This window comes from Salvia hispanica, chromosome 2 (genome assembly GCF_029641045.1).
Source record: "Salvia hispanica isolate PSC_SH4W2 chromosome 2, Shi_PSC_v1, whole genome shotgun sequence".
NCBI lineage: Eukaryota > Viridiplantae > Streptophyta > Magnoliopsida > Lamiales > Lamiaceae > Salvia > Salvia hispanica.
The window spans coordinates 53,579,871-53,592,866 of record NC_142693.1 but is presented as its reverse complement, the minus strand read 5'-3'; the positions used below and the strand labels follow the sequence as shown (position 1 = coordinate 53,592,866).

At 35.5% G+C, this 12,996-nt stretch overlaps 1 protein-coding gene across 1 annotated transcript; it reads right to left on the bottom strand.

Moving 5' to 3' along the window:
• Positions 1-5,618: 5,618 nt before the first annotated feature.
• Positions 5,619-10,367, bottom strand: LOC125205898 (tRNAse Z TRZ4, mitochondrial-like). Its single transcript, XM_089064134.1, is given in 13 exon segments — positions 5,619-6,001; positions 6,222-6,741; positions 6,827-7,191; positions 7,324-7,347; positions 7,439-7,583; positions 7,692-7,822; positions 7,824-7,964; positions 8,057-8,449; positions 8,533-8,576; positions 8,679-8,742; positions 9,126-9,170; positions 9,235-9,324; positions 10,146-10,367. Coding segments are annotated over 13 exon segments (2,367 nt in total). The 5' UTR covers positions 10,278-10,367; the 3' UTR covers positions 5,619-5,728.
• Between the last annotated feature and the right edge of the window lie 2,629 nt (positions 10,368-12,996).

Genomic DNA, 12,996 nt, shown 5'->3' with positions numbered 1-12,996 from the left:
ATAACAAAATAGCTACTAGTAAAAATCAACTGAAACTAAATAACTATGAACTAAAGAGATAAAAAATTTAAACAGAATATCAATGTTAGTTATGAATTGACTATTGAATTTAAATGAACCTAATATGGTTTATAGTGGACTAAATGAAACATGTTAAGAACTATATCAGTATGGTATCATCTTCGCCTTCAAACGCCAAGGTTTCAATCATCAACTTAGCCTCTGCTTCGCTACTCTCGATCTTTTTCTTCGTCTTTCTTTAGCGGCTTTCGAAAGATTAACAAATTGTCCTATCATTTACACAAATTAAAAAAGGATTAATAATAAAATTAAATATACAGCCAAAACAATTTACTTTAAACAATATATACTTTACTATAAATGCAATATACTTCATTCGTTGTAAGCATAATATACTTCACTCAAATGGCAAAACAGTACACTCTAAGCATGAAATACTTCACTCTAAGCACGTTTTACTTCACTGAAATGAAAAAAAATAGTGCACTATAAGCATGGATCACAAACACTTCACTCTAAGCACATTTAACTTCACTGAAAAGATAAAATAGTGCACTATAAGCACGGTTCACAAACACTTCTTTACTCTAAGCATGGAATACTTCACTCTAAGCACGTTTTACTTCACTGAAATGATTAAATAATGCACTATAAGCATGAATCACAAACACTTCACTCTAACCATGAAATACTTTACTCTAAGCACATTTATTTCACTGAAATGATAAAATAGTGCAATATAAGCATGGATCACAAACACTTCACTCTAAGCACGTTTTACTTCACTGAAATGATAAAGTAGTGCACTATAAGCATGAATCAGAAACACTTCACTCTAACCATGGAATACTTCACTCTAAGCACATTTTACTTCAATGAAATGAAAAGACTGAGCAATATAAGCATGGATCACAAACACTTCACTCTAATAAATGAATACTTCACTCTAAGCACGTTTTACTTCACAGAAATGAAAAAACAGAGCAATATAAGCATGGATCACAAACACTTCACTCTAAGCACGTTTACTTCAAATGAAAAGGATTAATAATAGAATGAATTATATAACCAAAACAATTCATTGTAAACAAAGAACTTTAAGCATGGATCACAAATACTTAACTCTAAAACTAGAATACTTCACTTTAATCATGTTTTACTTCACTGAAATGAAACAAATAGAGCACTTTAAGCATGAATCACAAACAATTCACTCTAATCATGAAATACTTCACTCTAAGGAAATTTTACTTCACTGAAATAATAAAATAGTGCACTATAAGCATGGATGACAACATTTCACTCTAACACTAGAATACTTCACTCTAAGCAAGTTTTGCTTCACTGATATGGAAAAACAGAGCACTATAAGCATGGATGACAAACACTTCACTATAACACTAGAATACTCCACTTCAATGAAAAAACAGAGCACAATAAGCGTGGATGACAAACACTTCACTCTAACACCAGAATACTTCACTCTAAGCAAGTTTTACTTCACTGAAATGGAAAAACAGAGCACAATAGGCATGGATGACAAACAATTCACTCTAACACTATAATACTTCACTCTAAACACGTTTTACTTCACTGAAATGGAAAAACAAAGCACTATAAGCATGCTAGGTTTACCACAAGACGAAGCAACTTAAAATCCCGATCATGAGCTATAAAATGCAATCCATAATATTATTTATCATTTAAAAAATGAGAAATGGCTCGGATTCTTCAATTCAACGGAAGAGTTCGGATCATAAACCCTAGATTCAACGATTCATCATCCGATTTTTCGGTAAATAATTCAACTTAAGAATCAGAAGATATAGTTCGATTGACGCAGACCGAAAAACCAGGGGGAAAATAAATGAGAAATTGAATCAATGAAACAACAGTCGTTTAATTTAACGAAAAGCTTTGAAACTCAAAAATATCAGTGAAGGCTTGTTAATCAAAGTGTTACTGTAGTGAAGAAATGGATTGAAATCGGAATGAGAAATCTAAATCAGTTGAATAAACTAGTAGAACAACTTACATTTTGAAAAATCTTTTTGATTTGAATCCATATGATCGACGACGGATGGAGGCAACAAAATGTTGACAACGACGAAATGAGGCGACGACGATTGCAGCGACGGGAAGACTGGAGCAATTGCAACGACGAAATTTTGAGAAAAGGAAGAGAAGACGGGAAGAGGAGTGATGGCGGGAGATGAATTCCGTAAATGAGAAATTAATTCAAATGTTAAGCCTAATTTTATTTGCGAAATGTCCATTATACCCCCGCCTTCTTATAGTGAAGTAAATCTGTGATAGAGTGAACTGATTTCTCCTTCAAATTCGAAAATCACATGTGTTAATACTAGCCCTTGATTTTCTTGATCTTGTGGTTGTGATTTGTTCTCTAGTTATGTACTTAATGGACACTTGCCCTATATCATTACTCAATTTTACATGTAATCCTAGTTGTACAGATATACAAATTCATGTCCAAGTCCCCCACGTGGTCTATAAGAGCATAGTTAACGCAGGTGGGCCGGACCGCACCTGGGTCTCGGCCCGCGTCCAGGACGGGTTTGGGCCGCGCTTGGGAACGAGCCACCGGCCTGAGGCCGGGTCAGGTTGCGGCCCGGCCCAGCGTTACACGCACATGGGACGGGACGCGTCGCGGTCCGGTCTAGCGTTGGAGGGGGTTCAGGCCGGACCCAAGCCGCAAATTTGATTTTTTTAAAAATAATTTTTCTAATAAATTTTTTATGTTTTAATGTGTTTTTTAAATTTTAAATTTCTATGCTTATAATTTTAAATTTTCGAATGAATTATGAATTTCAAGTGCTTTAATTGCTCAAAGCTTTCAAAAAGTTGTGAATAGTGCAATTTTATAGTTGGGGCCTGGATGGGGACTGCAGGGTTATAAAAGTTGAGGCATGAGCCTGAAAATTAGGGAATGATGACGTGGAGGGGACTTGGTGCTTGAATCTGGGCCACGGTTAATAATGTTGTAAAATTACACAATGAAAAAATGAAGCATATCGGGAATTTCACAAAATCACTGAAAATCGACCACAATTATTATATTATGGATAAAACCCTAAACTTTTATGTGTATGATTAAGTTGTTGCTAAATCATAAATAATTTTAAAAATTATATTTATAAAAATTGAAAAAATATTGTAATTCAAAGACGCTAAAAGGAGGGCTTGAACCTCAGCCATACGCTCTAACTAACTAATCTATTCCAATGGCTTCATTAAATATAAAAAATATCAAAAGTAAGCTACAAGTGCAGTATCTCTAAACAGTCATTGTAACGGCCCGAATTTCTAGGGTATAATAAGTACGGCGACTGCTACCAAAACGGACTTAAAGGAAATAAAACATAGGCTAGGGTTTCATTTAAAGAGATTTGACCAAGGTATTAAACGAACTATCAAAGCAATAAGTCAACGGTTTAACCTAGAAAATCAATGGAGAATAGATACCATAAACTATGATCAAGAATCAAGGGTTCGACATAAATTCAACAAAAAAACCACAACATGTCTCAATCTTCTAAACCAAAGGGAACAAGTTCAAAATAGCCAAATAATACTAATAAGTTTCAAAAATTCAGCGGAAGGAACCAAGAGAAAGTGAAGCTATGTATGAAGACACAACTACACTCGAAGTTCAAAACATCCATCTTATTTAATTAAAGTGCTCAACACCCGCCACCGCTCGTCGCCGTTCAACCTGCACATAAGGAAAACACATGCAGTGCTGAGTATTTTGAAATACCCAGTGAACTTGTTGCCAAAATATTTTATTAGTTATGCCACCCTTACCATAGTGAACTCGAGTTTTACAATTATCAAAATATATATCATCGAGTATCACAAAAATGTTTTCTTAGAATGGTCAGTCAAACAACTCCCAACTTTCTCAACAATCCATCAATCACAACCTTTCCATAGTGCGACGAAAGTGTGGCCACACTTTTCGCCCACGAGACCGGCCGACTAGCAAGGACGGCTCCCGATCCCACCGTGTACACTAGCCTGGTAGTGTTTGCGGCCCTACTCAGACCCGAATTCGTTTATACATATCCATAGCCCTATAGCCCAATGGAGCGAACTCTCAAACTGGGCATCAGGCGCACAACATCATCACAAATAATCACATGCATGGCATAACAGTTTAAACCACCCTTATCTCTCCACATTCACAAATTTACAACATAAAAGAGTTTAAGAATAAAGCCCACCTCGACTGCTTAGGTTTCAAGTACGTTTCTCTCTTTCGTTATCCGGCTTCGCAACCGAGGTTTCACCTTTTAATCGCATAGGCACATATCACGAATCAGTTTCAACATCAACTCTTAAATCATGCATGTCTCAACGCTTCCCCTTTTTCCCACCGATCCAGTTTACGTTTATCATTCAAACCAAGACATATTCATCATATATGTTTATTCACTCCACAATCCTAGATCTAACATCAACTTATGTCACACATGAGGGTCGTTCCCGTGTCACACACACACACACACGCGCACACACATTTTCCATATACCATTTAACCCACTTTCACTCAATCTAGATGCATGGGGTTTCAAGAATACTGATTAATCGGTTAGATGAAGAAAGATTAATATATAGGTACCTTTTCTTGTCAAAACGAACGGTAGAAACAAAGTAGAGACTTGATTCTTAAAAAATCTTGAGGCTCAAACTCTAACTCTTCTCAAAAGATGAAGAATTATAGAAGAAAATTGAGAGATAGAGGGAGTGGCGTGTGGTTTGGGGGTGGGGGGCGATTTCTTTGGGGGCTAGGGTTAGGTTTTGCTCTTATTTATAGGGTTAAATAAAATCTTTAGGTAATTAAATAGAATATTTGGGAAGATTTGATTCTCCACAATTTAATAAAACAAATATTGTGGAGTAGAGAAGAAGAAATAAAAAAAACGTGAACTAGGGTTTCAAGGCTTGGAATTTTCAGAAATTATGGCTTTTATTTAGCCAAGATTTTGTTTGGTATATTTTTCGGAGTAGAATAAAATATCATGGAGCAAAATAAAATAATAATTCTCCCACCTAAGATTGGAAATAGGCGTGTAATTTGGCTCTCTCATAAGGAATGGATTTTAAATATTAACTAAAATAAGATATGGCAAGATCTCCTTGAGGTATGGTAAGATTTACTAGAATATTTAATTTTAGGTATGGAAGGAAACCAATAAGGGATCAATTTAAACAAATAAAATAATTCCTCCTTCCCAAAAATAGGTGATTTTCTAAAATCACCTAGAATAATTAGGGTGTCCATTTTTCTCATTAGGAAATAGAGAATAATTGGATTTTGGATTTAATTTGGATAAATATCCCAAGAATTAAATTAAATCCGGAAAAATAGGATTTTCTCCAATAAAATGAAGGGGTTCGAAAATTTCAAAAAGAATAAAAGTGGTTATATTATTTATGGAAATATCCTAAAAATCTCACTCATCCTTAAACAAATAATTCACCACATAATTTCACCTTTAATTCAATTATTCACAAGCCACGTCATATACTCAACGAGTTTGACTTTTCAACCCAAACCTCAACCCTAGACACAACTTGGTTATAAGAACTCATGCAATAAATTCATTCATCAATTAATTCACGTCTCCCACGTCATCAATAAGAATTTTACGGCTCTAAAATTAGGGTTCGAAATTTTGGGATGTTACATTTCACCTCTAAACAGAACTTTGAGATATGGCAGCACTCTTGGCAGTGCATGAACATCCGCTAAGTTGACACTCATCATGTCGAACGCGACGCACGTTTTGTGCATATGCCCTGCTTCATCGAACTCCGGGATCTTCGGGTATCTCTGGTTGAAATGAGTCAGTATGATCCTATACGCACCCGCATAATTCCCCAATTCCACTGCCTCTGTCGTCGTGCTGTGTTTCCGAGCCACCGCATCGTACATCATCCCGTCTTCGCAGGTCGCCTGCAAAATGGTGAACCGAGATCACAGAGAGCATACTGAAATAGACACACTTTCGCCTTCACACAATTATTAGAGACTAATGAGTCCACTAATTTCTAATTAGAGAATAATGTGCACCATACATCCATCTTAACTACTAATTTCTAATTAGAGACTAATGTGCTCGGATGTATGTAAGTATTTGCCATGTTGTAGTAATAGTAGTAGTGTCATGACTTGCCTCGTGAATGAGCACGGTCGCGTGGCGGGCAGCCCAAACAAGTTTCGGGCAGGGTCTGGTGACGCCTGAGTAGACGACTTTCCAGCCGGGAATGGTTTTACCGGCGCTGTTGATCCTGCTCGCAGCCTGCAGCACGACGCCATGAGCTCCAGGACAATGATTGACGGAGAAGCTCACCAGCGCTTCTAATCCAAGTTCTCCGAGAATCTTGCACAGAGATGAATCGACGCCCTTGCTCGGGTTCCCTTTGTTCGAATCAAAAGCCTCCAATGCATCTTCAGTTGTATGAGAGCAGTCGAGAAACCGCATGTCCAGATCCTCGACCTTCTGGTAGGCGCTCAGAAACCAATTGAGCTGATACGGGCCAACGACGAGGGCGGGCTCATGTGGTGATCCCTTCAACAGATCACGTCGTCGAGCAAGGATACTTGCAAGGCCCGTGTGGTGATCTGCGTTGAAGTTCGAAATCCAGATGCATTTCAAACCTTTTATAGCTTCGTCCGCACCTTGGACTCCGAATCTGCAACATATCAATGACACGGGGTAAGAGAAAGACGATCCGGGATAAAAAAATCTCAAATGCAGAAAAGGGGTGCAGTGTTAACCTTCTCTTTAGCTGTCCCAAGCTTCCATCACCACAATCTAAGAGTATGCTTCCTTTGGAAAATAAATTGATGAAAATCGAACTAACGTTTCGATACTTTGAGGGTTGCGAAGAACCGGTACCAAGAAGAACAATCTCCATGTCTTCTCTGGTTATATCTTCGAGACAGCTAGGGACAGCATCTTCGAGCAACCATGGTTCCTCGGTCACACTCGCACAATCCGACAATAAACGGGTCACATTCTCGGAGGCGTCTCTAGCCTCCGGAATTTCTGACAATAGCTCTTGAATGATCTCGGAGTGAGATGTTAGTTTCGGTATACTTGATCTGTCGAGCCCCATATTCTCGTAGGGAAGCAGATTAAACTACTTATATAGCAAGGGTACAGAGCCATCATCAACAAGTAGAAATGAGCTATAATTGCTTCACTTTATATGGCAAAAACCATCTATCCAACGCAATAAAAAAAAGGGTGTCGTCGTAGAGATTTCGCATACCTTGAGAAGATTCTCAGCCGAAATCTGTTTGAATAGAACCGAGATAACGAGTAAACAACAGAGAATAGTCTAATTAGGAAACAATCGCATGATTTGAAAATATTGTCATGCGTACCTCATGTGATGCCTCAGTCTCAGATGGTAAATCCATGTTCGGCGGTGTCCAGCAACCCAAAGACGGGAAAAACTGAGGGCTCAAATAGTTAAGACGAGCTGCGAGCCTAGTACTAGCTTTCAAAATCGGCACCTGTATATTGTTCCTGCAGAGACGAATGCATCAGCTCCAAGAGATCAAACACGAAGAAGCAGTCGAAAAAGCAACAAAAATCCAGAAAGTCAGGAAAGGTTCAATATTTAGAGAAACCAACATTTGATGTCCTGCCATTATATGCTCAGCTGCTCCGAATTTTGACATCCACGTTCGATAATCATCTGTCCGAGCGACGCTCAGAGGAGTCAGATGAATTACGCAATTCACAATCTTGGAATCCCTCTATTACATCGTGCGCTGAATCTACATAATACGGAGCGAGGCATTGCACGGTCAGCAGATCCCGGAAATGCAACAATGTTGGGCAGTCGACCAAAAGGACAATAGGACCAGGAACAGACGGACCCATTATTACGTCACTTAGGTGTACCTGAATATCAAACCACATTGGGCACGAGGCTGAAATATGCAGAAGATTGGAAGCAGAAAACTAAAAAGATACAAGATATAAGCAATATCTACCATAATATCTTGACTATCTGACATTACAGGATTCCCATCTACCAGCGAGTCGCATTTTGGGCCGGGTCTTAATCCGAGAGCAGCGGCCCTTTCAGGGTCAAATTCTCCATTAAGCTTTCGCAAGTCACAAATATAAATAACAGAGAGATCACCCGGCTTCGTCACATTTTTAATAGGCTCAGGAGAACTTGGTTCTTCATAATTCGGTCTCAAGAGTACTGCGGATATTATGATCTCTTCGTGGTCGATCAGAACAAAAGGATTATCCAAGTTCTGCACCACCATACTCGGTGATGGCCCAAAGCTATGCGAACTAACATTGGCATCCTTGGGGATGAACGATTGCATAGCATCAATCAAATATTCAAAGTTGGAGGGGCCCCACAACTTGACCTTTGGCGCAAAGAACAATTACAGTTAAATCTCCACAGTCACGATTTAACTAAGTTTAATACTCCACAAGAAATAATACTTACAGGCATTCCAATGACTCCCAAGCCCACCCGGGTCAATAAGAAACCTGTAGTGAAAGAGTAAACGTTGTCACGATGGTTCTAGCACGGAAAGTAGTTGGTGTAGAATCACATGTATCTGTACAATACGAAATACAGTAGCTAGTTACCTGGAAGTCCACCAGCTGTTTCTGAGCAGACACGTGAGAGAAATATGTTACTCCCTCCGTCCCGCTTTAGGAGTCCCGGTTGAGTCGGGCACATGTTTTAAGAAAAGAGTGTTTGAGTGTGTAGTAAATAGATATTGTAGTGGATGTTGGGACTCACTTTTAATTGAGTGTCCAATAAATAAATGTTATAGTGGATGTTGGGACCCACTTTTAACACTTTTTTATTAGTTTTAGTGGATGTTGGGACCCACTTTTAACACTTTGTAGGCATTTTTAATTAATTTATCTCAACCGGGACTCCTAAAGCGGGACGCCCAAAATTGATCAACCGGGACTCCTAAAGCGGGACGGAGGGAGTACTAATCTGGAGAAATTTGACTGACACATAAGGATCTGTAGAATTGCTAAAAAGAGAAGAAGCTACGTAAATGTTTATTCAAAAGATACCTGCGAGAATCCGATCTTATGCTCAGTGCTGAAGCGTTCAAATCCCTGTAAACAAGTATAAGATACATGGGAATTATTTTACGCAATACAAGAATTTAAACAAGCTCACTTCTCCAGCATTAAATATAAATCTTTTATGTTGAAGAAACAGCAGGACTGTTGGGGATGTGTCTTGTGTATCCATTCCGTTTCCAAGGATCTGCAAGATAAATGGACAAATTGATCGATATGAAAGCATAATACTCTATTTATCAAAAAAAGTAGACCATACTATTAAATCTAAGTGCACCGTGACACACACAAGTAAAAACGTATGGCTGAAGTATAATATAATGTAACTGGACTTTCATGATATAGGTTAAAATGCATTAAAGGAGAAAAATAAATAGTCCTTCTCCGTGACTAGCTCATCAGGGTTAGACACATTTTGCTCTCTTGTTGACCTTTAGTTTGTACAAAGGAACTTCATAGATAAACCTTCCAAAAACTGGGAAAAAATCATGAAAACTCGTTCATATACCGTAATGTCCATCCTCTCCCACATTCATAGCTACCTGTTCTTTTCGGCTGCAAAGATACCTCTTATATAGATTGAGAGAAGAAACATCTCAAACTCGGTGCTCATTGGGATTGTGGGATGACAGTTATACTATAGCTTAATTAATGATTCTTATGCATGTATTTAAGCATTCCTTAAAGCAACAAAATCTTAGCACATATACAACTAAATATCCTACAATTTGTCCCAGTTTCCCCGATCAATTTTCATATTTCAAAGTATCCATGATGGAACACCAGAAACCAAATATACTACAGTATGTCTTTCCACTATTCATAGCTGCTCCAAGAAAACAAACAAAATCCTAGTCAAATTTAGCAAGCATTAAACTTTAACTGCAAATGCAAATTAATCATCATTGAAACTTTCACTCCAATAAAGTGATGATAAAACATAAATTAAGTCCATTAGCAAAATCAATTAAACAGAAAGAACAAAAAATGGAATCGATTTGGCTTTACCTGCACATAAGCAGTGGTATTAAAAGGATTGAGCTGCAGCTTTTTCGGCCTAGCGCTCTCATCCCTTCCTTCAGCCCTCTTCCTATTAAAGCCCATCGCCAAGATTCCGCCTTTTTCACTTCCACCCTTCATCTTCTTAATGCTCTCTCTTAACCACTTTTGTTCCTGCTAAATTCGTTTTTTGAGCGAAAAGGGGAAAGATGCGGAAAGGGAGAGATTTTGAGGAGGTTAGACCATCTCCAATAAAACTTAACAAAACCAATTCTATTATAGGTTTTTGAAGAAAGCATGCATTGCATATGTTGTCGTGGTGAAGAAGAAGACGACGATGTGGAACAATAACCTAATTTAATTCTATTAATATTTAATTAGTTAATACTATTATTCAATATATGGAAAATTTTATCTCTGATAAGTACAAAACCAATTCTATTAATGGTCATGTTGTCAGGATTCTGTTTGGGAAAGTAATCCGATTCCTTAAATTTTAAATTCTTGTGTTTGTTTCGGTTTTTAATTAAACTAGGAAAGTAATCAGAATTCGAGAACAAGGAAAATTAATACAACTTTCCATGATTCTAAATCCTAGCTTTTCTTAGTTATTCATTTTCTCAGTTTTAGGATTCTTACATATTTAATGCAATATAGTACAGTTTTATTATTATTAATATTATTAATTAGAATATTTTAAAATTAATTTAAAATTATAAATCATACTTAATTTCAGTATAATAAATTAATAAAGTCATAGTGCAATTTTAATTTATTAAATCTATTCATTTATAATATCCGTAAATATTATAATTATAATACCAATTATTATTATTATTATTATAATAAATGAGTATAATATTTCATACTATAATTATAATTATATTAGTGTATATTATGATGGATAATCCATATTTAAACTATCTATTCTAATAATAAATATAATAATATAATAATAATAATAATTATTATTTATAATTAATAATTTATTAAGAATTTTATATTATTATTCTTTTTTATAAATAAAAAATAATAAGTATATTTTTAGTTTGGTATTTAAATTAAATATAAATTTAAAATCTTGATATTTTCCAAACACAGTAAAGTAAAGTTACTAGAAATCATATTCTCGGGATTCATTTTTCTAGAAATTATTTTTTTCCTTTGCAACTTTACTTTTCCGTCAACCAAACATGAAGAAATTAAGAATGCTAGTGGAAAAGAAGAAGATATGAAACAATAACCTAATTTATTGATATTTAATTAGTTATTAATTAATATTATTCAATATATGGAAAAAGTTTATCTATGGAGTATTTTTTTACTAAATAAACTAACGGTGTTTTGCTCCCAAAAATATATAATCCAATTTTATTAGTTAAATTAATAATACCTCATGTAGATATGTAAATATAAAGACTATTGTTTTATTAGTTGAATTAATACTCACGTACATGGAGTCTCGTTATATGCAAACTCATTCCTTATTACAAAATCAGATAACTATATTAAATTAGAGTTTTTAGATCTAGTTTTTATGGATGAGATGATGTATAAATTATTTTCGCCTTCATAACGAACCTATTTTACTTCAACCCATAGCAAATAAGTCATAATATATTAGGAGGATTTAACTTCATTCCAGAATATATATTACTTCATTTCAATAGAATTATTACTTCATTCAAGTACGTACATGCGGTTTTCCTGTCGCGTGCCGTTCTTTCTCTGTAATGTCTATCACCACTGCCATCACAACGCTGGCAACAAAATGGAATGATAGTCTTATTGAATGGTGTAATGAGCACATAGAATGATGTAATAAACTATTTGAATGAAATATGTGCAGAAGCATTTGAAGTCCTATTGGAATGAAGTAAAAACTTTGTCCAATGAAATAATAACGTTTTTCAATGAAACAATAAACCCACTGGAATATATTGTATTTTTAAAGTGAATAAAGTAAAATATTAATTCAATGAATTCGAATGAAGCATGTGTTGAATCATTTCAAAATTTACTAGAAGCAAGTAAAAATATATTGTAGTTTCAAGGTAATACGTACCAGAATGAAGTAATAAACCTAGATCTAATGACCCTAATTTGGTCTCTAGTTGGGTCTTTAATATTTTAACATTAATCACAACTCCACGTACATATTCATTAGTTAAATAAATACTATTTCTAAATAATTTATTAATTAATAAATAATAGATTTCATATATAATTATTAATTAATTTAGTTTAAGTTATTGATAAAGTGCTATGAGGTTAGTGTGTAAATTTTTATAAATATATTGGTATGATTGAAAATAATAAAAAGTAAGTGGGTGAGATATTCTTTGGGTTTGAGTTTAGTGTAAATGGTTTGAGTAAAATCAATATTTAGTGTGATATTTATATTAAAATGATTTTGAATTTGGTGAGATACTCTTAAAAGGAGAGGCGGCAGAAAAGAAGAGATTTTGAAGAAGGTGAAAAGAGGTATACATGATCAGTCAAGCCAAGTCTAACGAGGATAGCTAATTAATACTCCCTCTGTCCATGAATAAGAGTCACATATCTTTTCGGCATGGATTTTAAGAAATGTTAAGAAAAGTGGGTAGAAGAAAGTTATTGGAATAGGAGTCTCACTTGTACATATTAGTTTTAAATGATATATGAGTGGAATGAGTCAGTGGAATGTGGAGCCTTTTTACCATTTATGGTAATTATGAACCGGAACTCCTATTCGTGGACGAACTAAAATGGAAAAATGAGACTCATATTCGTGGACGGAGGGAGTATCCTCCAAATCTTTCACAACCCTCTTAATTTTATGCTAATAAAGATTTGAATTTACATACAGGTTTGTGTTAAA